We start from the raw sequence: 27,872 nt of genomic DNA, 5'->3' as shown, positions 1-27,872 counted from the left end.
GGAAAACACAAGAAAAAGAGCTCAGCTGTCACAATTCAGCATCAAGGAGTGAAAGAAGAATTAATTTTGTATATAGTTTCACAAAAAGAGTGAAGAGGTATTCTGTTTTACCAAATGCCTGTATACAATGAACTTTGCTCCATTGAATGCCATGATGGAAACACTGAGGGAGCTTCATTCATTGCCGTTTGCATCATACCTTGATGGGCAGCAGGACTTGCACATCCCCAAGAGGAAGGTTGGCACCACGAGGATCAAAGCCGATTTGAAATGTTTCTGTTTCACAGTAGGGCAGATTTTTCACACGGTCAAGCTCTGTGCAGAAACCTGGGGATTAGAGTGAGAAAATCGGTTTACATTAGAACTGCAAGTCTTTGTCAGAATGCTTCAATGAGCAAACCTACAAAGAGGAACGAGAATATGTTCACATACAACAAGGAAGTACAACTGGGAAAGACAGAGGAACTAAAGACAGTAAAATTTATACTGATTTCCGCCATGCTTTTTGGTAATTTCTCATCTTTTTTCACTTGAGTGACTGTCAACTTCTAATGTCTTCTGTTCAGCATTTAAAAATGCCTTCTATTATTAATTGCTTAATTAAGATGTTGCAGATCAATGATGCAAAGGTACATACCAATTCAACATAACAACTGACAAAACAATGTTTTGACTCTTTGTGAGAAACAAACTTTTCAAATGGCATACATGTTCCAGTCCTATGGAGATAGCCAATGCTTGTGTATATCTCATTTGAAAGACAAACGTCCTTCTGTGGAAACTGAAAATTCTACCGCGGGGTTTAGTACTTTGCAAGAAGAAAGGGAGATGATTCTCCCAATTAGATTGTTAAGCTTAAAAGTGGAGCTCCAGAGACTTTACTGGATGAACGCCAGATGTGCTTCCCCAGGAATGCCTCAGCAATGATAGCTGCGAATCTAACACATTATCTATATAATACCTCTATACTGCTTGACACGAAGGCTGTGTGCAGATGGCTCCGCTTTTGCTGTGAAGTCAACATACAAGTCAAGGCAAAGCCAACAAGATGTGGATTGTCAATGTATTTTCAAGCTAAACCTGGCTGATGAGGGGTGTTACCCCGAAACCGGTCCCAGTATACTTGTTTCTGGTCCAGGGAGGACCTGGCCTGGCAGTTTCGGCTGGACTGTTCCCATGAGGCGCAGGGTCAAGACTGATCTGCATATGACCGGGTCTGAACTGGGGTGACAAAGTGAGCTAAAGATCGATGATGGATTCTACCCAGATCTGTGATGGGGGCTGAGTGTCTGAAAAGTTTCAGCGCTCCGTCCATCATCTCCTTGTGTTTGCTTTCCTATACACCCCAAGTAGGTGTGGTGTTAACAGATCTTTAAACTCTTTATAAATTTGGATGTGAGGCAATTCGCACCTGGGACCTTTCTTCCAGCCAAATCATCTATGGGTGACAGAAGTATGGATTCGGAGAGGAATTTTCGAGCCCAGCTACTGTAATTTCCTCCAGTTATTTGCATACCGGCGTGTCATTCACACTGAGGATTGAGGAACACAGCTGTCTGTAATAGTGAGTTCCTCAAATATGCCTGCAGTATCATTTTCTTCTGGTCTTGATAATCGTCAATCTCAGTGACCATATTTTGCACCCCAATCCCCTTACGTAGCCATGTGAGGACGTTCCCAGGCCTCTTGCCTTTGTTGTAACATCTAGCCCAAGCATGTATGGATAAGGAAGGCCATTTCTCTGTCCATAAATTCTCTATATGATAGCAGCTTCAAATTCAAGTAAGCTGTTTTCTCTCTTGACTTGGCATATCATTCCTCCAGGTCAGCTATTTGGGTCTCTACTCTTGCAACTGAGTGTGAATAGCACTAAGGACCCCTTGCTGGCTTTGAAATGCTTACTGCACATATTGCACTTTAAATGCCTCCAAAATGGCTGCTATCTTGGCCACCGATATCAAATAGTTTAACAGGAGCCCGTATTTCATTTATAAAACCGTTTCCAATTGACAAATCAGTAGGAAAACTTCAGAATCATTGAGGTGAGCACTGAAGAGGGGTCTTCAATTCCAACAGTATTGGGATATAATTAAACAAGATTGTATATGATGTCTGTAATGCCTGCTCCCAGTCTCGAAGAGACCAGGCAGTAGTCTAGTCTGGATATAGAGTGGTGTACCAACAAATAGTAAGAAAAACATTATTTTCGCATATATCTCATACGCCAGGCATCCACTACTCCCAGCATTTCCATAACACTACATAGCGCTTGTTCACATTCACTGGGTGGTCTGCAGACCAAGAAGGACCTTTCAAGTTATGTACCAAGAACCAAGTTAAAATTACTACTTTTTAAAAGGTTATATTGTGGTGGCTTACGGCATACTGCAAGTGTCAGGGGCGTGGCCATAACGATTCACTAGAGTTGTCAGTATATCAAAAATAAATTGCCTGTGACAATCAAGAATCAGCCATTTGGGTCTGAATGTACAACTTTTGCTTAGTAGTCAATACAATGTGACACAGGTGGAGTATGGACTATATGAGGCAAGGGAATTTGGTTGTTCCCCATTTACTCATGAATGCTGCTTCAATATTTTTCTTCTGTAACATGGCAATATCGTCATTCTGCCTGGTACTGGTGTAGTCCCATTTCCCTAGCCAGCAGGAGCGCCGTATCCCGATCTCTGTAGTTTAACGGTTTGGCTATGACCAGTCATGAGGTAGTGAACTGCGGTGGCTTCAGAGCTAGTATGCGCTCTTTCAACCACAAACAGTTCATAGAAGTGTGAGCATTACTGCAGATCACCGTATGATTGCAAAAAAAAGATCTGTTATTCCTATTGTCGTGGAATGAAGTAGGTCCAGAATTAGGATATTATTTCAACTGGAGGGAGCCTCGAGATTCGTATATTTCCCCTTCATCTCAAAGAGTTTCTTCTCTATATGCCAAGTGGTCTCTCCTCTTGCAACAGCATCATCTTCTATTTCAGGTTTACAGCATTCTTCCATATCCAACTTGGTATGTTGCTTAACAAATCATTCTTTCAGTTGATCCACTCGATGATGAGGATTTATTCCCGTAAAATGAAGGTTGCTTTTCGTTTCCTTTAGGATATGTCTCAATACGTGCAGCCTTCTCTTTTATGTGCTATAATATAAGAAGATGTTTTTAGACTGTTTTTCATGGTCAAATGGTAATTTACTCTGTATTCCCCCACAAATGGCCTTGACTCTTTGTTCATATAGAGTTGTTGGATGAGTTTTCCTTTAACACTTTTTACTTCTGGGGCATTTACTGCAACTCATATATCCCTCTGTGGCAGATCTATTGTGAACTGGTGCCAACAGTATACCCTCGGCCCACATGGTATGCAGGCATGAGCGCATCTTTTTAATAGCATCCAGATCTGCAAACATTATGACAGTTTTGTTTTCTCTTCCCTGAGAGCACATCAACGTAGGAGTAGTTAATTATTTACATTAAGTTTGTGTTCACATCAGTGTCTTTTCTCATTGATAAGCACCATTGTCGGCTATCGCATAAGTTGTTGAGAAGTTTAACAACATACAGCATCCTGCTTACCCAGCCCTCTCACAGCAAACAAAATTGTTTTTCCCACTCAACCCCCAGACTACAGAAGACAAGGAATCTGAGAGTATAGATGCATGTATCTCTTGCCGTAGTCTTGGAGAGAAGGGAGAGCAGACTACCTCCCTTGCTACGCCAAGGCTTTGTTCTCCACACCCATCCATTTTGGGTCTTCCTTGCAGCCACCACCGCTATACATCACATAACACACGTTTGTACTCTGGACCTTACAGTGGAGTACCCCTGTAGTGCTAGAGGCACTCTTATGGTTTGACACCACATAATGACCTTTGAATACCATCATTTTTAGGTCTCGGCTCGAAGGCTGCGCTTGCGCAGTCTCGATCCGAGATTTAATGACTTGGAGAAGAGGGGCTTGAACCCGCCCCTCTTCTCCCCTGTTCTCCATTGGCTGGCCTCTTGAATGCTGGCCAGCCATTGGAGAAGAGGTCAGTCATTCCGATTAGGCCCCGTCCTTTTCGGACTCGGGGGCGTGTTTTTTTCAAGAAGTCTAATTATCTCCTCCAGCCAATGGCAAGAGGAGAGTAAAGGAAAACACGCCCCCGAATTCGAAACCGCCACTGCATTTCTCCAAGGCATTTCTGCTCTGCCTCGGAGAAAGGCAGTGGTGTGTTTGTTAGCAGGATGTCTCCTTTCCTATGTGATTTTTTTGGGGGGGGGCTTGGTGTGTGCACCATTGTGGCTCCGTGTTTGTGCACGTAGACCATGCTGCCTCCCACTTGTTTTGGGGGGCTTGGTGTGTGCACGATTGTGGCTCCGTGTTTGTGCACGTAGACCATGCTGCCTCCCACTTGCTGCCTTGCGTGCTGCCTGGTTTGCCCAGTTGCTGCCTGCGTCCGCGTTTTTAGCAGGATGTTACATTTGCTGTGTGCATGCCTCCTCAGCAGCTGTGTGAAAGTTTTTGGTGGGCTTGGTGACGTGTGCACGATTGTGGCTCCGTGTTTATGCACGTAAGAACAGGCTGGCTCCCAGTTGCTGCCTGGCGTGCGGCCTGCTTTGCCCAGTTGCTGCCCGCTTTGCTTCGTGATTCGCCTACACGTCTATTTGCAAGTGACGTGTCTGAAACAGAAGTGTTTGTTCCTCCTCTGCAAAGTGAACAGCGTAGAAACTTGTGGTTTTAAGACCCAGAGGCTAAGTCGGGGGTTGGTGCTTGCTGGCGCGCGGGGCTCTCCTGTCAGCGCGAGGAACGCTCAGCTGATTGCCTTGCGTACAATCCGTCGCAGACTCTGGAGAGCTCACGTCTAGTATTTATACGTTTTAGATTACACTAAAAGGATTTCAAGATTCCTGAATAGTGCATGAAAACCTCGTCTTGAAAACCACTGCCATGTTCTCTAATCGTGCTTGTGAAACCTTGAGCGGAATATTTTGGTGTCTCACCAAATGATGCCTTTGAATTTCCGTTCGTGCATCGGACGAGGTGTTCGCAGCTGCCGGCCACTAGGTACCAGCAAGCCTCCAGCCTGAATCGGGTTAGAATTCATATTCTTTGCATGTATATTCTGAGCAGTTTTGTTCTGTTCGCTGGGACGCATCTTATGCGTTCCCCCTTGTTTCAGTACACGCAGAGCTTGGCATTCACCTCATCTCCCCTCCTCTCACTTCCTGACTCCCTCCGTCTAGCAGACTCCCGATGCGAAAACTCGCTTGGACTTGGCTCTAGGCAGCCACCTGAAGACGCAGCTAACCAGATAGCTCCAGATAGCAAGTCTAAACGATATTTCGAAGAGTTGGGAGAGGGCTCCTGCCATCCTCACATCATCCGAACTTGCTAAGCACTTTGAGTCGTCCTTAAGTTTGGGCAAAGCTCTTCACAGGTCACCAATATAAAATATTTGATTCTAGGCAGTATTTCTGAAGTCTGTCCTGTCACATTTAGCATCACTGCCCAGTTTTGAACAGCTTTCTAAAAAAACATTTCTAAAAAAAAATCGTCTACTTGTACTAATGCAATAGGTATCACATATGCAAAAAAAAAGCTAATGCCAATAGAAATGACAATGCCATTTATTTAGGGATACAAAAATCATTAAAAAATAATGAGCAATACCAATAGCCTATCGTACGATGCTGACGTCATAATTTAATGTGTGGCTGGCTGCACAGATGGGATTTGAAATAAATAAATGGTTGTCTGACGTCTAGATCATGTAGTTTAAAACGTTCTGTTTTGTAAGGTAGTTCTCTCGGTTCCCTAGTTTCGGCTTAAATTAATGGCCCTAAAGCGCTACATGCAGCGAGGACGTGGTTCCTTCGAGGCGCATGGCTCTTAAAAGGTTTTTGGGCCCTGGTTTAGTTTTCAGGACTCCCCCTCTGAGGGCTAAGTACACTTTAAGGGGCTGGGAGAGGGCTTCCCTAGGGGGGCACATTATCGCCCCCAGGGCGAGGCATGCTGGAGAGTGCACCATCGGTGCCAGTCTCCGCCTAGGCGCCCTGCAGCGCTATCTGCGGCCGGCTGGGGTCTGGTGCCGGCGGCTCCCCGGGGGTGCCTTCACAGCTGCTCCCATAAGTGGTTAATTGGCTGGGAATGGGCGGCTGCGCCCTGCTCCCGCCACAGGCCCGGATGTTTGCCCTACGCCTTACCTGCTCTGTTTATTTGCAGCCAGAAAGCTAATCCCTGGGGGTCATCTGGACAGCGGTGTTTGAAGTCCGTACAAGGAAGTCGCTGCTATATTTTAATTTTTTTAATATTTTAGCAATTGTACTATTTTTACCCCAGCCTTGTGAGTTATGTGTAAATTACTTTTACCTGGTTGTAGAAGGCAATGAGTTGGTTGTGAGGGTTTGTAATGTGACACCCTCCTCTGCGAACACGAGGGTTGTTTTTGTTAGCTCGAAGCCCTGCTGTGAAGTAGGTGTTCGTGGAGTTAAGGTCCCATGAATTAGTTGACACCTCTGCAAAGTACTCTTTTTGCCTACATAGTAGGGGCAGGTGAAACCAGTTGGTTACAGTAGTACGTTTAAACCTTATATTATAGTGCAGGAATGATATGTTTTAAGTTTTTCCCACTAAAAAAGGGTGCATGCCCAGGTATTGAGCAGTGACCATCAGCTAACAAGCATTTACAATGCAACAGTCTCGGCATTGTTAAAGTTAGAGCTATTGGCATTGCTCAAGACAATGCCGTTTCTTTAAATGTTTTAAAAACAAAAAACATAAACAAAAATAATGTCATGAGCAATGCCAATAGCTCTAACTTTACCAATGCCGAGACCATTGCATTGTAAATGCTTGTAAATGTAGAGGGAACGTGGAAACTCCTTTTGCCCTGGATTGCTTGCATGGAAAGTGGCCAATTCCAGTAAGATTCCTTGGCGCGGAAGGAAGAACTCTTGAACCTTCTAGTGTGTTTTGAGACTATAAAGGAGGAGTAACTTGGTAGGCAGCTTAGGAGCTCATTTGTGGGGCAGATGTGTCGTCACTAAAGAACGGAACCCAAGTACTGGTCGAGAGTCCATGCCTGGCTGTTAACGGGCTCCTCCAGCTTGAGTTGGCAAGGATGTCGAGTGAACAACCGATGAGGTGATTTATTTCTGACTTGTGCCATTGTGATGCGTGGCTGTTTGTGCAGTTTCCAGTGGCTGTGGTCCTTTGAGGTGTTTTCTTTGTGATGTGTGAGTGAGTCAGAGTGCACATCCAAAGTAATCATTTGAGGTATTTAGTGTATATATATTTCTTGTAGGACGTCCATTATTATCTGCTTTTGCATTTTATTATTATTATTCATGCATTTAACTGCTAGATTTGCCAAGTGTGTTATTATTGCTTGCATATAATTATATATCTCTATATACATTTGAAAGTTGTATCTGGGAAAGCCTTACTGTTAGAGAACATTGCATAAATATAACCCCAAGCCTTATTCTAAAAAGAGAGTCTTTGATGTGTTTCATTTTGTAAAGTGAAATCCCTTTCTCTGTGTTGTTGTGTTTTATGTCTCCTGCTTCGTCGTGTTTGGGCCATCGTGTGGGAGTGGTATTTTTTTTAGGGCAAAATAAAAGAATCCCCCTGCATCTTAAGGACAGCACCATACTAACAGCTTGTTCCTCGGTCTCAGGGAAGGAGCTGGAATTGTGGCTGCCCTTGATTTCACCGGGCCTTCGACTGCGTTCCTTCACCTCATAGATCCTCGTCAACTTTGTGCAGACATCAAGGCAGTCACTGAACTCCAAGCTCTTTCCTCTTGTGTTCCTTGAGTGTTGTTGGGGGACAACAATCCAACCCCTCTGGCACTGCATGTTCAGCTTCTATATCTAGCAAGTTGGTAGGATATTTATTGTAGTATGTGGCAGCAGATGTTGAGCTCTGATAATATGCAGCCATTCTGGTTGGCAGAAGGCCACTCTCCTCGTGGTTTCTTTTGAATTTGTCCCTGGATGTGCATTCTCTTGATGTTGTGAGTTCTTTTTCAAACCTCTTCTTGGAATTTTCAAGTCATCACAAACCTATCTTCTGAGAGGAGTGATGCCACTCGCGAGAGACATTTCTATATGAGACCCATTTTGAAGAAAGTAAGGAATGTGGGGTTAGGAAGGTGTTAGAACAGATTCTACTGCTTTTGCTATCAGAATATGATTCTTGGTGAACATTTATGTTGAAAGGAATGGGTTTCCAATTTATTTGTCAAAATTGGCAACAATAAAGACAACTCTTTTTGATGGGATTGAGGATGACGTTTCCCAACTTGATGAAAGAGCAAGCTCATAATGAAGCTACACCGTGCCCTTGAGAGAGTTCAGTGTTCCTTTTAACCTGTTTAAGCTTATCATCCAGTTGCCCAGATCGGGGTAAATAAAGATGCATTAGATCCTCATAAGAGTAATGTAGGAATGTGCCCCTTTTTGACATGGTTGCCCCCACTGTTTGCCTGGTACATGATATGATTTCGACTGAAAGTGCACTGGGTTAAATAATGAGAGAACTGAGTGAGATATTGGGGTTTCAGTTACAGAGAGACGCCAAGTATGCGTTGTTAGGCATACCTTCAGACATAGACCTGCCCAGGCGAAGCCTCATCCTGTGTAATCTGGGGATGGCAGTGGCTAAGAGAGACATAGTCAAAAAATGGGGAACGCCGATGGCCCCAACTCTGCGGGAGTGGAAAGCTGAGATGGACATGTGGGCATTTAAAATGAGAGGCTGCCCCCAAAAACTTTTCAAGATTTGGCGTCCCTAGCTCAGATACTATGGGCTAGAACTTAATGATACAAGGGGGGGGGTGGTCGCAGGCTCTAATATCAACCTGGGAGGAGGCTGGTCTGAGTGTGCACACCTGAGGGGAGGAGGGAGGCAGGTGCTCAATGAGAGTCCAGCGCCATGACCACAAACTGATCTATATTGATGTTGCTGGAAATGCGAGATCTCTGTAACCAGATGAGAGACATGTATAGTCTTGTGATCCTGTACGTGCCAAACGTAAACTTGATGTGCACTGATTCAACAAAAAAAAAGAAAGTGCACTGGGTTCCTGCTAACCAGGTGCCAGAGATCTTTCCCAAAACTGTACAATCGTTCCCCCAATTGACAAACCTTTAGCACCCTCTGTAAGTCCCTGGTAAATGGTACCCTGGGTACCTCGAGCCTGAGGTACTAAAGAGTGTCCCTAAGGGCTGCAGCACGAATTGAACCACCCAAGGGATCCCTAGCCGAGTACATGCACAACTGCCATTGAAAGCTCTATGTTTTGGTGCAGACAAAAGTGAAAAGACGACCTGTCACACATCCCTGTGTGCCATATCCCCTACAACTGCATAAGATATTTGTAAGTTAACCCTACAGCAGACCTGACAGCGCTAAGGCAGGGTGCTTAATACTATATGTGAAGGCATATCTGCATGAGCAGGTATGTCCCTGTGCTGGTCAGCCCTATTGCTGCCAGTGCAAGTGACCAGGGAAGCCATCTTAAACCATGTACTGGACACTGGTGAAAACAAGTTCCTCAGCTACATGATGACTTCACTGAAAATAGGGATGTTTGGTACCAAACATCTTGTCTTGATAAACCCACACTGATGCCAGTGTTGGATTTATCAAAACATGCACTCAGAGGGCATCTCAGAGGTGACCCTGAAAACCTACCAGCCTCTGGTGTGCTTGCTGACTGGTTTCTGCCAGCCTGCCACTCAAGACACGTTTCTGATCTCCTAGGGTGAGAGCCTTTTGTTCTTGAAGAGCTCAGGAACAAAAGCCTGTCCAGGAAGAGAGTAACACCCTCTCCCACAGGATGACCTGCTGATTAGCCTTGTTGTGCTGGCGAGTTTCGAAGGAGTCGTCGCCTTTAGAATGAGAATCTGCCCCCTTTCACAGGGGAGGAAGCCACCCCCCCTGTCCAGAGCCCCTTTGGCACCTGGACATGCGGGAAAATTAGCTTGTCGGGTAGGAGTGCCACCCCAGGCTAGTACCACTCCTAAGGTGGGCTAACTGTGAGACAATTTTTCATATGTAGCCATCTTTGTGATGGAATACCTAGGAAACCTGGGACAGGGTTATGCCCACTTCCCACAGGAAGTGGTCATATAGGGGGCATAGTGACTGTAGGAAACTGGCTCTATATATACTACACCAAAGTGAGGTATAGTGTGTGTAGAGTCCGGGTAACCCCAGAGGTAGGCAGAGGTTAAAGTTAGATAGAACCTTACTCTCTATCAGTGGTAGCGTGGTCGAGCAGTAAGGCAGTATCAGAGGACAGTGTTAAGCACTTGATGTAGTAACTCAGTCAGCAAATGAATTCACACACTCAGGGACTTAACTCTAGACCAATTGTTTTTGTATAAAAAATATACTGTTGTTTTATTTTAGAACCAAGCAAGCCTGGCACAGGCAAGCATTCAATACTTTACAGTAATAAGTTGCTGATTGTGGAACAGTTTGAAAATGCAATAGGAATGGTACTTTGTTTACAGGGGAGCAGTGGTATGCAACTCTTATCAAATGCAGTACATTGAAATGAATAGGCTTTTTCATAAAATTACAGGTAAGTTACTTTTTACGTTACTTTTCTTACTCAGTGCTGGATACCTAGATTCAGCACTGGCATATTTCCTGCAAACAAGTAAGTAAATACGTTTTGGTTATTCGTGCAATTTTTTAAAGATTATTTTTGATTTCAAAAACTTCACACTTAGAAACTTTTTGGAAGAAAAATTGTCAATGTTATCCTACAGAGAAAAAGTAGGTTATCGGGTCAAAGGTAAGTTATCGACTGTGGGAGTTAAGGTTCTGGGGTTAGACTCAGGGGTCCCCCAGGATCAGTGATGCACTCTTGTTACACACTCAGCAGCACTAGGGCGGCCGGGTGCAGAGTGTTGAGGCCCAATGTTATCCTATGGAGGATAGGGGATCTCTGGTTAGTGGCTGCCAGCAAGCTGGCCACACGACTGTGGGAGCAAAGCTCCTGGGGCTTAGCACAGGGCAATTGGGGTTGCAGGTCAGCACAAGAGATACACCCTTAGCGGCACTGGGGCGGCAGGGTGCAGGGTGCTGTTTTGGTGTCGGGCGCCCTGTTGTTTGCTATGGAGAGACTCCGGTCGAAAGAAACACTGCAGGCTCGGGGACAAAGATCTTCTGGGTGCAACCACCACTTCGAGGGGTAAGTTAGGATGTCTTGGGTTGGTTAGGCACTGTTGGTTGGGGCACACAAGGCTGTGGGGCGTCGGGTGCAGGGGTGCCTTTTGGCGTTGGAAAGTCTTACCCGCTCTTGATCGCGGTAGAGGATTGAGGCTGCAGGCGCCGGCTGGGGTCTTGAGGCTGGTCTGGGATCTCGGGTCACGATCGCCGGGGAGACCTCCTCGTCGTGTCTTTCCACTCGAGCTCGGGCCGGAGTCGGCAGGTGCAGAGTGGGCTGGATTTGCGGTCTCCGGCTGCTGCCAGAAATTGCAAGTTGAACAGGTCCGCTGTTCTCGGGAGATACAGTCTTTTGAAGTGAAGGCTGGCAGGTCCTCTGGGTTTGTTGAGGTTGCTGGCTGCATAACACACCGGGATTTCGCAGGAGCAGGTTCGAGGGTAGAGAGGCCGGTAGGGCTGGGGCAAGGTCAGTGGTCGTCATCCTCATGTTAGCGCTGCACGGCTCTTCGGCTCTTCGGTCCTTCTTCTTATCTTCTTTCTTGGCGCTTCTGGATCTGAGGAAGCAAGGTTCAGGGGTGCCCCTAAATACTGGATTTAGGGGTGTTACAGGTAGGTAAAAAGGCAGGGACCAATGGGTCCCTTCCCTGGGGTGTGTACACCCCCACCTATGCCACCCTGCAGTGGTAGGGGGGCATGTGCCTGTCCCTAGTTGGCTGAGTCCCCCATCTTCAAGATGGCGTGGACTGAGAGTTGTGCTTCACCTCGCCTCCCCCACCTGAGGGGTGGAGTTGGTAGAGGTGGGCACACCTCTCTTCCTCACTTCTTTTTCCCGCCGGGTCTCCCGCCCAAATTGGGGGTCAGAACCAGTGGGGACCAGTTGCTGAAAGCAGCAAGTGGCCTGGGGAAGCTCACAAAGGCGGCATGCCTTTGAAGTTTCCTCTTCGTGAACCCCGCCCATCCTGGGGGAGGAGGCTTGGAACCTCGTCCCAGGAAGTGCATTGTTTCAGGCCCCACCAGAGCAGCAGGCTTTCGAGCCAAGGGTCCAGAAACAAGTCTGTTGGTGGCAGCCTAAGCAGCCACGCAGTTGGGACACGAGGAGTTGGTCGAGTTTCAGGGGGCATCTCTAAGATGCCCTCTGCTGTGCATTTTACAATAAATCCCACACTGGCATCAGTGTGGGTTTAATGTGCTGAGAAGTTTGATACCGAACTTCCCAGTTTTCAGTGTAGCCATTATGGTGTTGTGGAGTTCGTAATGACAAGCTCCCAGCACCATACACTCTTAACGGCAGCACTGCACTTACAATGTCTAAGAATGGACCTAGACACTGTAGGGGTACAGGGCTCATGCACCTGTACCCTCACCATGTCGACTCTTCACTTTGTTTAGCACCAAAACATTCAGCCTGCAAAGGCAGTGTGTGAGTGTAGTGGTACAGGACCTCTAAGGGTGGCACAATAAGTGATGCAGCCCTTAGAGGCCTTCTCTGGTCACAGTGCCATGGGTACCTGTGGTACCATTTACCAGGGACTGACCTGTGGCCACAGATGCCAATTGGGTTAGTTTTGGTGAAAGAACACAGGCCCTGTGTACCTGATTGGCAGGGACCCAGGGCACACAAAGTAAAAGTGCATCAGTAGTCTGTGAGGGGGTTACTGCAACAGAAACCCACTTTCCTACAGTGACCCAAAGGAACAGTAGCCCATTTGCTTCCACCCTACACTCTCCTAACATACCTCAATTCAGAAGGGACCTTGAGGACCTTAGAAGAAGGAGGACACTGAAGAGCTGGGAAAGCAGAAGAAGACTATAGAGAGCCCCTGATTTGGCCCCAACCCCGCTGGCCTGACTGCAGCCCTCGTCGACAACCATGCCAAAGGACTCGTCCTGCAGCGGTGACTCCTGAAACTTGGGAGGACTACCTGCCTCTGAAAAAGTCTCAAGACCTCTCATGAACAGCGGACCTGTTCAAGAAGAAACTCCAAAGAAGGGACTCTGAGGACTCCAGCAACCAAAATCCGACACCCAAACCAACCACTGCACCATTAGCCTCTGGCCCGAGCTGAAGTGGGCCAACAGTGCCAACAAGGTTCTACCAACCCTCCAGAGCCAGAGTCCATCATGGTTTCATCTCCCCTGAACTACAGTAAGAATAGCCTGATGCCTAAAGACACCTCTGCACCAGTCACCGCTGTGCCTTGGAGAAGAGGACCAAGAGTGTCCCCACATACCAAGCATCGCAATGCCTGAACCCATTATCTGGTTCAGCCTGACTGGCTTCCTAGCCAGAGCCTGCAGCCTCTTTTTACAGAGACCGATCCCCATTGAATCGAGTTGGGCTCCCGGTGCTGATTTGCACCCTGCATCCGGCCGCCCTCGTGCCGCTGGCTGCACTGTTGGTGCTGCCTTGTTACCTTGCCCATCACTCACCTTAACTCCTGGAGATTGGTCCTGTTAGTCGATGTGCTGTACCTGTTTGTAGAACTTGTTCTTCCTTCCATAGGATAACATTTCAGAACTCAGATATTGCACAGTGTCCATTTTTTAAAGTGAAAAGAATTTATATTTGAAAATGTACTTGCCTTCGGTAACGCTTTTTCTGTTGAATACAATATCTGCCTGTGGATTCCTCACCTTCTGAATACCCCCTATGCCAGCATTCCACAGAAATTCTTTCCTAGCTCTCCCACGTCGACGTCATAATGCTACGGCTCCGCTCGCGGCTCCGCCTGACGTCACCGGAGCCATAAAAGGACCTCGTCGGTGTGCTGACGTCAGTTCCACCCATTTTTTTCGTGCCACCGAGGCAAACGGGCAGACCAACACATTTTCACATGTATAAATAGTATACTAAATATATATATCTATATACACAAATGTATAACCAAAAAAGGCATGGAGAAATAGCAACAGATCAAGCATTTCCAACTATTAAAACATAAACATGATAAAAAACACTCATGATAAACAGTAAAAGCATTTTTTGGTAGAAACAGGTGGACAATGGGGAGGCGGGTGGGACCGTGAGGAATCCACAGGCAAATATTGTATCCACCAGAAAAAGCGTTATCGAAGGTAAGTAACTTGTTCTTCTGATGGATACTTCTGCCTGTGGATTCCTCACCTTCTGAATAGAATCCCAAAGCCGTACCTCACCCGGAGGAGGGTGTCCACCTGCCTAGACCAAAAAATCTTGCAGCACAGATCGAGCAAAATGGCCATCCCTCCTAACCTCCGAATCCAAGCAGTAATGATTTGCAAAAGTATGGAGGGAGGCTCAAGCTGCTGATTTACAAATATAAATTACAGGAACACCTCTAGCCAAAGCAGAAGAAGAAGATTTAGCTCTAGTGGAATGAGCTCTGATACCTTCTGGAGGGTCCTTCTTGGCCAAGGCATAGCAAATCTTGATGCACAAGATAATCCACCGGGAGAGAGTCCGCTTGTGCACAGCCTTGCCTTTCATCTTCCCAACGTAGCCCACAAAGAGCTGATCATTCAGCCTCAGATCACTTTTTCTGTCCAAATAAAAGCTGATAGCTCTCTTAGGGTCGAAAAGTGAAGTCTCTCCTCCTGCTTGGTAGGGTGAGGTGGAGGATAAAAGGTGGGTAAGGTAATGGACTGTCCCATTTGGAATGGGTAACCAACCTCGGGAAGGAAAGCTGCCCTGGTCCTTAAAACCAGCTTATCTGCATGAATGGTCAAGAATGGAGGCTTTGAACTAAGAGCCTGAAGCTCACTTACCCTCCTAGCCGAGGCAATGGCAATCAAGAAGACCGTTTTAAAAGAAAGAAGCCTCAAAGGACAAGTATGAAGAGGCTCAAATGGAGAACCCATTAAAAAGGTAAGAAAGAGATTCAAATCCCACTGAAGCATAATGAAAGGAGTGGGAGGAAACTTATTTGTAAGGCCCTTAATGAACCTCATGACAATGGGGGACTTAAATAAAGACATCTGGTCTGGCAAACATAGAAACGCCGACAAAGCTGACAAATAGCCCTTAACAGTCGCCACAGCACAACCCTGCTGGGCCAAGGACAGCGAAAACTGAAGAACATCCGACAAGTGGGCCTTTAAAGGATCAATGGATCTCTCTCCACACCATTTAACAAATCTAGGCCATCACGATGAGTAAACAGACTTGGTGGAGTGTTGCCTGGACGATAAAATAACATCCACAGCATCCGGTGGGAGAAAGAAGGAACTCAGGTTGCCCCGTTCAATTTCCAAGAATGAAGGTGCAGGCTCTGGAGGTGTGGGTGTAGAACCTGCCCCTGCGACTGCGAGAGGAGGTCTGTCCTGAGAGGGAGACGGAGCAAAGGGTGCGATGAGAGGTGAAGAAGATCTGTGTACCATACCCTTCTTGGCCAATCCGGGACGATCAATATGACTTGGGCCCGGTCTTAGCGAATCTTCCTCAGAACCCGAGGAATTAAGGGTATGGGAGGAAACGGGTAAAGGAGTTGTGAGCTCCAATCCAATTGAAACGCGTCCCCCAGCGCTCCCTGCACCGGATACTGGAGACTGCAGAACAACGGGCAGTGCGTGTTCTCGTGGGTGGCAAACAGGTCCAACCGAGTTGACCCCCACATCTGGAAGATGTGATGGACCACCTCCGGATGAAGCTGCCACTCGTGATCGGCCGAGTAATGCTGACTGAGACTGTCCTCATGAACATTCAGCAAACCGCCTAGATGATTTGCAAACACACAAATCTTATGGTTCTGAGCCCAGAACCAGAGTCGCAGAGCCTCTCGACAGAGACGATACAACCCTACACCTCCCTATTTGTTGATGAACCACATCGCGGTAGTGTTGTCCATCAGGACTTGAACCAACTGACCGCAAAGGGAAGGAAGGAAAGCCTTTAGTGCCAAACGTATCGCCCGCAATTCCAAAAGGTTGATGTGAAGCAACCTTTCCTCTGGAGACCAAAGACCTTTGACCTCCAGTTCCCCCAGATGAGCACCTGACCCTAGAGTGGAGGCATCCATGATCACTGTGGCCACAGCTGGGGGAAGCTGAAAGGGTTTTCCTTAAGACAGGTTGTCCTGCACACCCCATCAAGTCAACTCCGCTGCAGCTTCTCTGGAGATTCTGACCTTCTCCCCGAGATCTCCATTGTGCTGATACCACTGCCTGCGGAGGCATCACTGGAGTGCCCTCATGTGTCAGCGTGCATGACTGACCAACAGTATGCTGAAAGCGAACAGACCGAGCAGACGTAGAACCTTCAGGACTGGAACAACCGCTCCATTGTGAAATAAAGGAATCATTTCCTGTATGTCGAGAATCCTCTACGGAGGTGGGAAAGCTCGACACACAGTAGTGTCCAGTAGTGTCCCTATGAACAGGCAGCGCTGTGAAGGCACCAGGTGAGATTTGGGTACATTTATCGGGAAACCCAAGCTGAACAACAGTCGTGTTGTTGCTTGCAAGTGGTGTAACACCAACTCTGGAGATTCTGCTTTCAACAGCCAGTTTTCCAGGTAGGGGAAAACAGGAACCCCTGACCTTCTGAGATGTGCCCCTACCACCACCATCACCTTCGTAAAGACTCGAGGCGAGGAAGTGAGATCGAACAGAAGAACCGCAAACTGATAGTGTTGCGATCCTACCGTGAACCGGAGATACTTCCGACGCGACTTCAGGATGGGAAGATGAAAATACGCATCCTGCAGATCGATGGACATCATCCAGTCTTCCTGTTGCAGCGCAAGAAGAACCTGAGCCAAGGTCAACATTTTGAACTTTTCCTGCCTGATAAAGATTCAAAATCCTGAGGTCCAAGATCGGCCTTAATCGACCGTCCTTTTTGGGGATCAGGAAATACCGGGAGTAGCATCCCTAAACCCTTTCCTGCTCCGGAACCACCTCTATCGCACCTTTCTCTAACAAGGTAAGAACCTCCTGCTGTAAAAGCAGTAAGTGGTCCTCTGAGCACCTACCCTGGCGAGGAGGGTAAGGAGGAGGAACCTCTAAAAAAGGGAGGGCATACCCATTTTCTACAAGATTTAAAACCCAACGATCTGAAGTGATCAGATTTCCAATCTTGTAGAAAGTGGGACACATGACCCCCTACCGGACCAACATGTTCTGAAATGGGGGATCTAGAACTGCTTTCCTGAAGTACCAACGGTGGAGGGAGGAGAAGTGGAGGAGGAGGTTTGCTGCCGAGAGGCTCCCCTAAGACGCCCTTTATTATTTCCTCTGTACGATTTGTACAAAGGGTTCTGCTGCTGCTGGCCCTGTTGAGCTTGCTGGCGGCCACGAAAGGAAGCACCTCTTCCGAAACCACAATATTGCTTGAAGCCGTATCCTCTGGATTGCACCTGGTGGCCTAGAGACCTTGCAGTAGCCCTGCTATCCTTAAAAACGCTGCAAGGCAGAATCAGCCTTTGACCCAAATAGTCTTGACCCATCAAAGGGCAAATCCACCAAAGTCGCTTGAACATCAGGAGAAAATCCGGACGATCTAAGCCAGGCTTGTCTTCTTGTCTCCACAGAAGACCCCCATCACACAAGCCACAGAGTCAGCAGTGTCCAGACCAGATTGTATCACCTGACGGGCCGCAGCTCCAGAATCAGAAAGGGCCTCCAAGAAATTATTTAGATCATCTTCAGGCAACTTTGGAGCAAGCTGCTTGACTGAGTCCATCAAAGCATGGATATACCTCCCGAGAAGACAGGTTGCATCAGTGGACTTCAGAGCTATTCTAGCAGAAGAGAACACCTTCTTTGCTGCCTGCTCCATCTTTGTAGAATTCCTATCACCAGGTATGGTAGGGAAAGAACCAGAAGACTGCTTCGAACAAGAAGCCTGGACCACCAAGATTTCCGGTGATGGATGCGAAGACAGGAAAGCTGGATCCCCAGGAGCAGATCTGTACTTTCTTGAGATGGAAAGAGAAACTGCAGGAGCAGACAAAGGCTTCTGCTAAACTTCCATTATAGGCTCCGTTAAGGCATCATTAAAGAGTAGCAGCGGTTCAGAGGCTGAAGAAGATGTATTAAGAACCTCCGCAAGGATATTAGATTTTACCTCCGCTGAAGGAAGTTGCAGATCAAGCAAATCAGCTGCCTTCCTTATCACCACGTGATAAGGAGCAATGTCTTGTAACACTCCAGCGTCTGGGGAAGAAAGATCATATTCAGGACAAGTATCCAACCCACTGGCCTTCTGTAAGCCCTCAAACTCATCCACAGACAACAATTTCTCCTTCCTCCTGATCCTGTGCATATTCCTACTCCTCATGGAGTCTCCCTGCGCCTCCCTCCTAGAGCGCTGTTTAAGAATCGGCGTCAGTGAGGACATCAATGGTGTCGATGGAGCAGCCTCAGCCTCAAACCTCGGCATTGATCGAATTCGAGGTGGCGCCGACTCGACAGCCGATGGAGTCCGCGGAGCCGGAGTGGAAGACCTCAGTGCTGGGAAATGCCAAGCCGGAGTCGATGGCAAGAATGGCATAAAGGGTGCTTGAGGATAGTGGTGAGGAACACCCAAGTTAAAGGCCAAAGGACCCACGGGGCTCGAAGGCGCACCAGATGGAGTAGAGGCCCTGGCAAACATGCCAAACATTGCATTAATAAAATGCGCTGGGTCTGATCCAGGAACAGGAAAAGGAGGATATGGATCCGTACCTTCCTGAAGCAGAACCACCTGAGGCTGAACTGGAGCCTGCGGAGCCGGGGACGGCGCCCGCACAGGCAAAGCCACATGGCTTGGAGACGACTCCCTGGGCGTCGGAGACATAGCAGGAGCCGGAGATCCTTCATGCGTCAAAGAGCCTTTCGACACCGGCGACCTCGGAACTGGAGATGGAAACGGCGTCACCCGTGGAAATCGAGTCGAAGAAGGAGAAACAAAGTCCTTTCTTCGAAGTCTTTTAGCTGGAGAAGGCGACCTCGACCTCGACCTCGAAGCCCTGACCTTCAACGACCGGTGCCGAGAGCCATGTCTCCTCTTGGACTTCTTATGTTTTTTCGATTTCGAAGTATGAGACGACGACAACTTCGCTCTTTTACGGCCCCTCTTCTCTTTTTTGGCTTTGGCCATAAACAGCTTAGCCTTGCGCTCCTTAATGGCCTTTGGATTCATTTTCCTGCAGCTTCTGCATTCTTTGACGTCGTGATCCGACGATAAGCACCAAAGACAATCTTAATGCGGGTCAGTGATTGACATGTGACCCTGCCCTGCAGGGCCTAAACCCAGTCTTCCTAGAAGTAGCCATTGAAAATCCTTGAGGATACAAAGTTTTCTCTAAAGAAAATGGAGAGCCCCTAGAAAAACCGTTACGTGTCGACGGCGCGGAAAAAAGGGAACTGACGTCATCACGCCGACGAGGTCCTTTTATGGCTCCGGTGACGTCATGGGAAGCCACAAGCGGAGCCGTAGCATTATGACGCCCTCGTCGACGTGGGAGAACTAGGAAATAACTCCCGGGGAATGCTGGGGCAGGGGGTATTCAGAAGGTGAGGAATCCACAGGCAGAAGTATCCATCAGAATGAATGATTATTCTCTGATGCCTAAACATATATAAAGATACTTGCTCTTTTTATAAATTGTTGAGGATCTCCTTCTTGAGTCATGTTGTCATTTATTAATCAGTTTGTGTATATTTGCAAATGTCTCACACTCCTCTGTGTTAAGTCTAAGGCTGTTGGACCACACTAGCCCCTAAAAGAGCATTTGTTACTGCATAGCAAGCCCTGTCCACTAGTAAGGGAACCCCTGGACTCTTTATTGATATATTACATAAAGAGCCATCTTCTTACAAGTAGTCTAAAACTGCCATGCAATTAGATTAAAATCTTGTGGCGACCTTCTGGCTGAAAGGTAGCACAGTGAATGGGTACAACCATGCTCCAACTCAAAACCCCAAGCACTTCATCTGAAATGGACAAAGATTAACGTGAAAGTAAAAATCATGAAGGCCTATGATGCATCACACTATGCTAAATGAATACAAGGCACTACCTGATTCAAGGACAATATCCTAGTTTTCTCTTTGATTAATCTGATGGCAAATCTCAGGTGCCTAACAAGATTTGTCTCCAGCCGGGGCTTTTTTTCCTAGATGAATGTTGCAAATTGGGTTACTGGTTGAATGGGGTACAAGTCCTGGTTAAGCAATAACCACAATGCTAGTCTGGGTAAGGTACAAGTAAACTCTAAATTATCCTGTGCTCACCCTCTGGTAGCTTGGCACAGATCAGTCCGGCTTAACTTAGAGGCAAAGTGTAAAGTATTTGTGCAACGTTTCAAACAGTAAAAACACCACACAAAAAGATTCCACACCTGGTTATAAAAATAGAGCTCAATGTAATAAATAAAACAAAACCAAAATGACAAACATTCAATATGTAGAACTTGAGTTATGATTTTTTAAAGAATAAACTGTAAAATAGCACTTGGAAACAGGAAGGGCCAACTTGGGATATTTGGTTGCTCCGGACCAGGACAAAGTCAAAAGTTCAGGCCGACCGCAATGGAGCATGGGCTGGCTACAGGGACCCAGTCAGGCCCACCGAATCAAAGTTCCTTAAATCCTGGGTGCATAGTGTTTGCGTGAATCTGAGTTGAACATGTGTCAGGCAGCAGAGGCAATGCGTTGGTTTCAAAATGCAACGAGGCTGCGGTGCGAGGTCCTGATGGGTCGACATCAAGAATCGTGTTGATGGGGTGTGAGATGCTAACACTGTTAGGGCCGCAGGCTGCACAGTCAGGCCCACAATGGTATTTATGGTTTGGAACAATCTACTTCAGTATTCAGTAATTACCTGGCGTCCCATGCCAGGTGTAAAAAAGCAGCCGCAGGAGTGTTACATCTTTCTCAGGCATTGCTATATCTCCCCCCCATACCTATACAGCCTTGCCAGAGATTAGTAGACCTGGTGGAAGAAGTTGTAATGTAATAGACTGTGACTACCATACATTGAAATCTCTTTCGTGCTCCAACAACAGTATTACCATTGTGTGTCTGTCAGTTGTGTACCTGAGGCTTCCAACCAGTTTGCCCTGGATCGATGTCCCATCTTGGGCAAGTCTCTCAGGGTTGTAGTGTACATTATGACAACTGTTTTTGTAGTCAGGGCGAAGTTGCTTCAAGGCTCAGCAACCTCCACTCTCCTTTTTTTGTAGAGACAAGTAGGGAATGTCTCACTTACCGGCAAATATGCCCCAGCGACCTCGCTCAGAAGGTGCCTGGCCGTGCCCAGAGGGGGCAGTTGGACAGTTTAGTAGTATATGAAGTCAGAGGCTGGCAAGATCAGTTAAGACAGCCCATGGATTAAGAAGATGTAATAACATGGCTTGAGCAATACAGAAAGCACTACACTCAGTTCTCAGTCCGATGCCTCAACTGAGTACGCCATGTGGTTTCGAAGCTGTAGGACCCAGCAAGAGTTATGAAGGCCTCATCTGTTGCACGCAGCCAGTTGATGATTAGTCTTTGCCCTTCCCCTTTGCCACCCGGGGAAAGGAAGGAGGGTAGGTGCGCAGGCCCTGTCCTACCTCAGACTTCAGGACGTGGTGGAGGGGTGTCCCTGCTGGCCGTCCCCACTTTCCGTCCGCCACGTCGTCCCCTTCCCCGCAGCTTGCAGCATGCTAGACGGCCAGGTCGCGGTATAAGAGGCCAAGGATTCAAAGTCCTTGGCAGTGGGCATGTCTTCCTTCAGCATCTCTTGGTCCACTGCCATGTGCCAGCAGGCAACAGTGAAGTTATGCCCTCAGGGCCACAATCTGTGCAGCAGGATAGGCACAGGCATCATCTTTGCAGCTGTTTTTTCCCCAAGGCCACCAGAGCTCCATCATGGTGCGGCCATCTTGCCGATGTTACAAGCCTCGCCTCCCTAGCACTCATATATCTAATGTAATACCTTTACAAATCTGGAAAACCTGGTATACTATCTGTCCCACTTTGGTTCACCAGCATTCATTGGGTTTTATTGCAGGCTGGGTTGGGGATTTATACTGTACTCCTACTGGGCTTTTAGCAGTCAGGAAACAGGATGTCCCCTAAAAAAAATAGGCTGCTCCTTTATCTTTACCTGACTCTGGGGAACTTGGATGTCACTTGCAGATAATGTATTTTCCGATGGAGACACAAAGTTATTTACCACACTCCTACATGTTACACGGCCACCAAAAACATGATGACATGACTGGCTCTTCATCCCTAAGACATAGACTTGTGGTCATTCCAGTCAGAATAAAGTAGAGTCAAGGTTTTCCCAGGTTGAGCGGCTCAAACTAAAAATCACTGCAGGTCATAGATGAATAGTTTTAGTAATGGATCCCCTATAGACATTGTCTTACCATTGACTGGCAACCTATGCATAAGGCCTATGACGGCTTCTCCTTTTTTAAATGAGCAAGATGTGATCAGGAGGGAACCGAGTGGGTGGTGAGATGTTCAGTATGGAAGCCAGGGGGTTTGGGAGGGGGATGTTTTTAATCTCATGAGCTCCAATATTAAATGTGACTTCGGAGCAGTGTGCTGTTGATTGCAGTCACAGTATTAAATATTATCTCAACAAAGGAGGATGTATGTATGATGATAACAGCGTACAAGATGCTGGCTTCAATGCTCTTGATATTGATGTTGACAACTCTGCAGCCTCAAGGAACCAAACAGATTCGTGGCAGAAGGCCAAGACCTGGGCTTCTATGGCTTCTGTGAAGATGACCCTTTGACAATTCTGGAATTCAACAAAACAGCTGGACTACACTACCTGGAAGTAACCTGCCTTCTATCTAGTTGAGTCTAGAATTTCATCCTGTTGCAATATGTGTCACTACAGTTTTCAAGGGTTAAAGAATAGAAGCAATGTTTTGACTCTGAGTTACCACTCATCCTGCTCTAGGTCCACCACACTTTGAAGAACTCAAAGTGGGAATCATTTCCCAAACAGAAAAAATGCTTATGTGAAAGATATAGTGAAATGAAAACGAATTTTGAAGAATGAAGGATGATGCGGACCTTTTCGGTATGCTGTCTTCACACCCATATAGAGATTAATCAGATACAATTTAAGCTTAGACTTCGCCAGATGCAGCACATTTGCCATGATTACTTGTATTTTTTATTTTGTCTACACCATGATAAAACCTCTTCAATTTGAGAGCATAAGAGAATCTAGTTGCAGGCCACTCAGTTACTTTTAAAATGTCCATGCAAGATTGTCGCAAATTCAAGTGCTAATATTATCTGATTTCAAGGGCCATTTTGCCAAACTTAATGGATGTCTGATTCAGATGGAACACTTGAAAGCGCAAGGTGTCAGCAGGTTTGCTTTGCATGGCAGTTGCTTCAGGGATTGTAAAGACATCTGAAGCAGGTCCATAAACCACCACTGTCTGGGCCACTCAAGTGTGATCAATCAGTGTTGCCTGTGAAGTTTTCAACTTAAACTTAAACAGTACTTACAGAATCAAAGGAATGGGAGGAAAAGTGTATACTAACTACGTTGACGAGTTGCTCAAAAGGACATTGCCCAGCGAGCTTGGCTTCCATTTCCTGGAGGTATAGTTTAGGCATTTGGCTTTTAGTGCTTTTGCAAACAGGTCTACGCCCCATTTTGAAAAGTACTTGTGAAGAACCATTTGGCTTACTATCCATTCAGGATTTTCTTCGTCGAACTTGGTGAGAAAATCTGCTTGCTGATTCTGGACTCCCAGAGGATAAATTGCCTAAGCAGCAGGTTTTCTGGACAATAGTCACAGCCAAATAAATTTGGCTTCGAACGACAGCTATGTGGAGCGGATCACACTTTTTTCATTCAAATAGCGCATTGTTGTGGAGGTATGCTCACTAGAAGCCGGTTCGATGTTGTGGAAGATTGACAAGCCTTCCTCCGCTGACCACAAAGGGAGTGAGCTGGTATCTGTGTCAGTTGCAATTTGTCACCCCAACGGTCCAGTTTCAGTGACCAATGATCTTCTAAACATTGATGCATTTGTCTCAGAAGTAATCTTGCGATTGAGAACTACAGTTAAGAAGAGTGCCTAATTTGTAACATGAGTGCCACTGCCCAAAAGACAGCGGCCGGTGCTATTGAATGTCACAGTGCTGAATATCAACGCTGCGTAGTCCAGAATCCACCTCAGGGCTCTTTAATTCACTACCACACCGTCCCTGCCCCTTTGCTTCACTCTAGCAGGCTCCCGCTTTCTCACTTTGTTGACTGTTTCTTTGTTTTACCATTCTTCTTTCCCGTTTGTGTTTTCCCCTCTGTTCTCTCGGGGAATGTGTGATAAGGAAAAATAAGTACTGGTGGGCCCCATCAGCCACAAAAAGAGTGCCAGTAGGCCCCATCTGTAACCACCAGCTCAAATTAAGCACTGGTTACTCAGGAAGTCATTATTCCCGAAAGCGAGAAAATCTGACAAACTGTTGGATGTGGAGCTTTCATGAGATGCTGACATTTCTCCCTAAAACACTTCTCCTTGCACCGTGTCTGGAGTACCTAATAGGTAGGTCAGTGTTTGAAATGGAGACATGATGGACTTTGGAAAATGTATTAGACACAGCAGACATCGTACAAACATTGTGCCGTGCAGATATCGTTTCAACTTTACTGAAATGTTGGCTTTGGTTAGCCAGCAATACACATATGGGCATTCAAAGACCTTCTGATCAAGGTCGGCGGTTACCACTTGTTATACATCTACAGAATGTGAGAGATTCAGGCATCAGACTGAAAGGAAAGACTGCGTACTGATAATGAATCTTCCTCACTAGAATCTTCCGGTGCTTCCTTGCTATCAGAATAACACCACTAGTGTACTCTTTGCTAACACTGGTAACAAGCATTTGTAACCCAATCGGTCTTGCCTTTGGGACCTTATATGTATTTAACTATGCAGCACATTGGCCCGGGTGCCGAAACATCTACTGTTCTTTAATATGGTGGAAAGTAAGGACCAAACTGCGTGACACGCCAGGTATGGGAAAACATGGAGAGAAATATTGCCTTTCAGCGGGAAATGGTATAGTCCAAAGCTCTGTTTTTAATACATAATCAGGGCCTTTGGTGGTCATATCACTGAAAATACAAGATTTGAAAAAAAATATTATTGTCCACAGGTGCTCACGGAAGACAATTTCTATGGACTGGAATCTAGAGAATGCTAAAGGGATTCTGGTATTTTGCTGACCTATGCTGGTCGTTTTCTCTCAAGAAAGTTAAATAGATGCAGTCACCAGAAAAATTAAAACAAGCATTTGCAATTCAATCGATCTTGCCTTTGGGACCATATATGTATTTAGCTATGCAGAAAAGCGCCTGTGAGTAGGACAAACACAGAATATGGAGGGAAGCCACCAATAAATGCAAGGCCACTGAGATTGACATAAAAGCCATCTAATCTTGAGCACAGAGAGGGTAGTTAGTGTATAATCATACATACCAATATTTTAGAAGAGGAAAGTGGGAGATTTAAAAAAAAAATAATCGGGAGAATTAATTTCCCCCATTGACTTCTATTGAAGGACATGCTATTTCAGTCAGGAAACAGACAAAACCATTTTTTGCTACAAAAAGCGGGAAGGTGAAGTTAGTTCTGGTGGTTGTTGTCTTGTCAGTCCGGGATGGGCTGAGTTTGGTACCGTCTAAGGAAGACATGATGGTGATGTCTTGGGATCTGATGATATTGATGAGTGGAGTCATGTAGATGATGAACAGGGTGGGACTGAGCGATGAACCCTGGGGATTCCACAGATCAGATTCCCCATGTATAGGGTGGTAGCCTAACTCTCTGTGCCTATAGTGTGCCAGTAAGTAGGATGTTGTTTTCTCCTAGGTGAGAGAGGACTAATGCTTGATAACCTGTTCAGGATCCTTCTTCCAGAAGGAATTGCTCCAATTTACGGATCAGCGACAGTTGGCACCAAGTGGCTTTAGTTTTATGCACTATGTATTTTTTTTTATTTCATGTTGCTGTATTCAAAGGGATTTGACACTGCTGGCAAGATATGGCAAAAGAAACTTCAAGGTTCATCTCATCCAGTCATTGTCAGACCTGGTCTTGTTGGCTGGCACCAACAAGGCGGATTAGGTTGGTTTTGGATGGGATAAGATTGAGGTGGGTACTGGACATATAGTAAGTCTTCAGCAAAGTGATATTGTGTCCTGAAGCAATGTTTTGTTACAGCTGGTTGTCCTCAGAATAATTTTAAATGCTGGTGTCCATGTTTGCCAGTAGGGACACCCCAGGGCTCCATGTTGATACTGAAGAATACTTATTAGAGGCTCGAGTCCTGAGGGCTGCAGCATGTTTCAAGGTTGGGCTCAGATGTACATAACCTATTTGCAGGTCAAAAGCCAAGCGGAAAAGATGGTCCCTTTAGTAAACCTCATTCAGTCTTGTTAAGAACAGATCATGGGAAGAAAGTTCCAAAAGGTGCAGCTTGCATTTGCAAACTGATACCCTAACAATGTGGTTAGTTTGCTTGACAAAGGCACAATTTGTGGGTTATGTCTCACCTTAGACATACGGGTTGTCTGATCACACCACTAACATCTCCTTTTTGAACAGAAAGGTTTTAACAACAGATTTGCACAGGCTAATAGGAGCTCACTTTCCAATATGGAGGGTCTGCCAAAGGTTGAGGTATGTGTTGCACAGGCTCCCAAACAATGGAGGGAAAACCTCACAGATGCACCAGAGGCAGCATCTTCACTAAACTCCCAACTACAGCCGGGGGAAGATACACAGTGGTAGAGCTGATTGTGCCCAAGACAATAACTGAAAGAGGAAACCCTCAATAAAGTGTCAGGAGCAGCTGCAAATGCAAAATGGTTAAAGAACACATACAATGCCATTTTTAGAAGAGTTTCGACCAGGAAAGAGAAGGGGGGCGTGCAGGGATTGGGAGAAACTTATACTGCAAATACCAGGCCAGGAAGTAGTAAAGTAAAATGATTCCATCAAACCAAAAGACAGAAGGAGAGGCAGGGGAGAACTATAAGATCCCAGGTGACCACAAATGACACAGAGATGAAAACCCAATATCTCACCATGGCTGGGACTCTGGGTGATAGGGAGGTGGGCCCCAACAGCTCCATTGGTCCTGTCTAAACTCAAGACTCATAAGAGAGGACGACGAAGCAGGCAAAACCATAAAAAGCAATCCTTTTTTGCAGGTCTATCTTGGAAACACATTACTAGATGAGTAAAAACTGAAAATGTCCAACATATCTCCAGGAGAGACAGATACATGCCAGACTTTTAGGCAAAACATATAAAATGAAGTTGTTCTAAGTATACCTCCTTTTACATAATCAATGATTATCTTGAAAATGATATTTATCTGTTCCTCCTTGACATATATTTTACATAGATGGCATCAAGACTGCCATTAAACAGACAACTCATAGGGACCAGAAAACGAAAGCCTTTTGTAAGCCAGAAGCTTAGTATAGATAATAAACTAAGTCAAACCGCACCACAGTGAAAATCCCGACTCCACGGAGGACAATGAGCAGGAAAGATCCAACGAAGGAAATAGGAAGAGTTAAAAGCACCAAGGTATAAAATGGTACAAACAGAAAACCTCACAAAGAAAGTGAAAATTTGGAAAGTCCCTTATGCTTCCGAATCTGTGTCAAAACATATAAATGCAGACATTGTAATTATAGCATATTCCTTACTTACATTTAACAACTCACTCTATAAGTAACCTTGTGGAAAT

The 27,872-nt window shown here is 46.2% G+C and overlaps 1 protein-coding gene across 1 annotated transcript in view; it reads right to left on the bottom strand.

Annotated features, from left to right (window-relative positions):
• Window positions 1-27,872, bottom strand: part of HYDIN (HYDIN axonemal central pair apparatus protein) — a 2,467,744-nt gene that overhangs the window by 1,267,339 nt on the left and 1,172,533 nt on the right. Inside the window, exon 33 of the mRNA XM_085640020.1 lies at window positions 200-327. Coding sequence (XP_085496146.1) covers window positions 200-327 — 128 coding nt within the window. The remainder of the gene's footprint in view (window positions 1-199; window positions 328-27,872) is intronic.

The sequence above is a fragment of the Triturus cristatus genome, chromosome 12 (genome assembly GCF_964204655.1).
Source record: "Triturus cristatus chromosome 12, aTriCri1.1, whole genome shotgun sequence".
Lineage (NCBI taxonomy): Eukaryota > Metazoa > Chordata > Amphibia > Caudata > Salamandridae > Triturus > Triturus cristatus.
The sequence above is the reverse complement of the archived record's forward strand: the minus strand, read 5'-3'. Positions and strand labels throughout refer to the sequence as shown.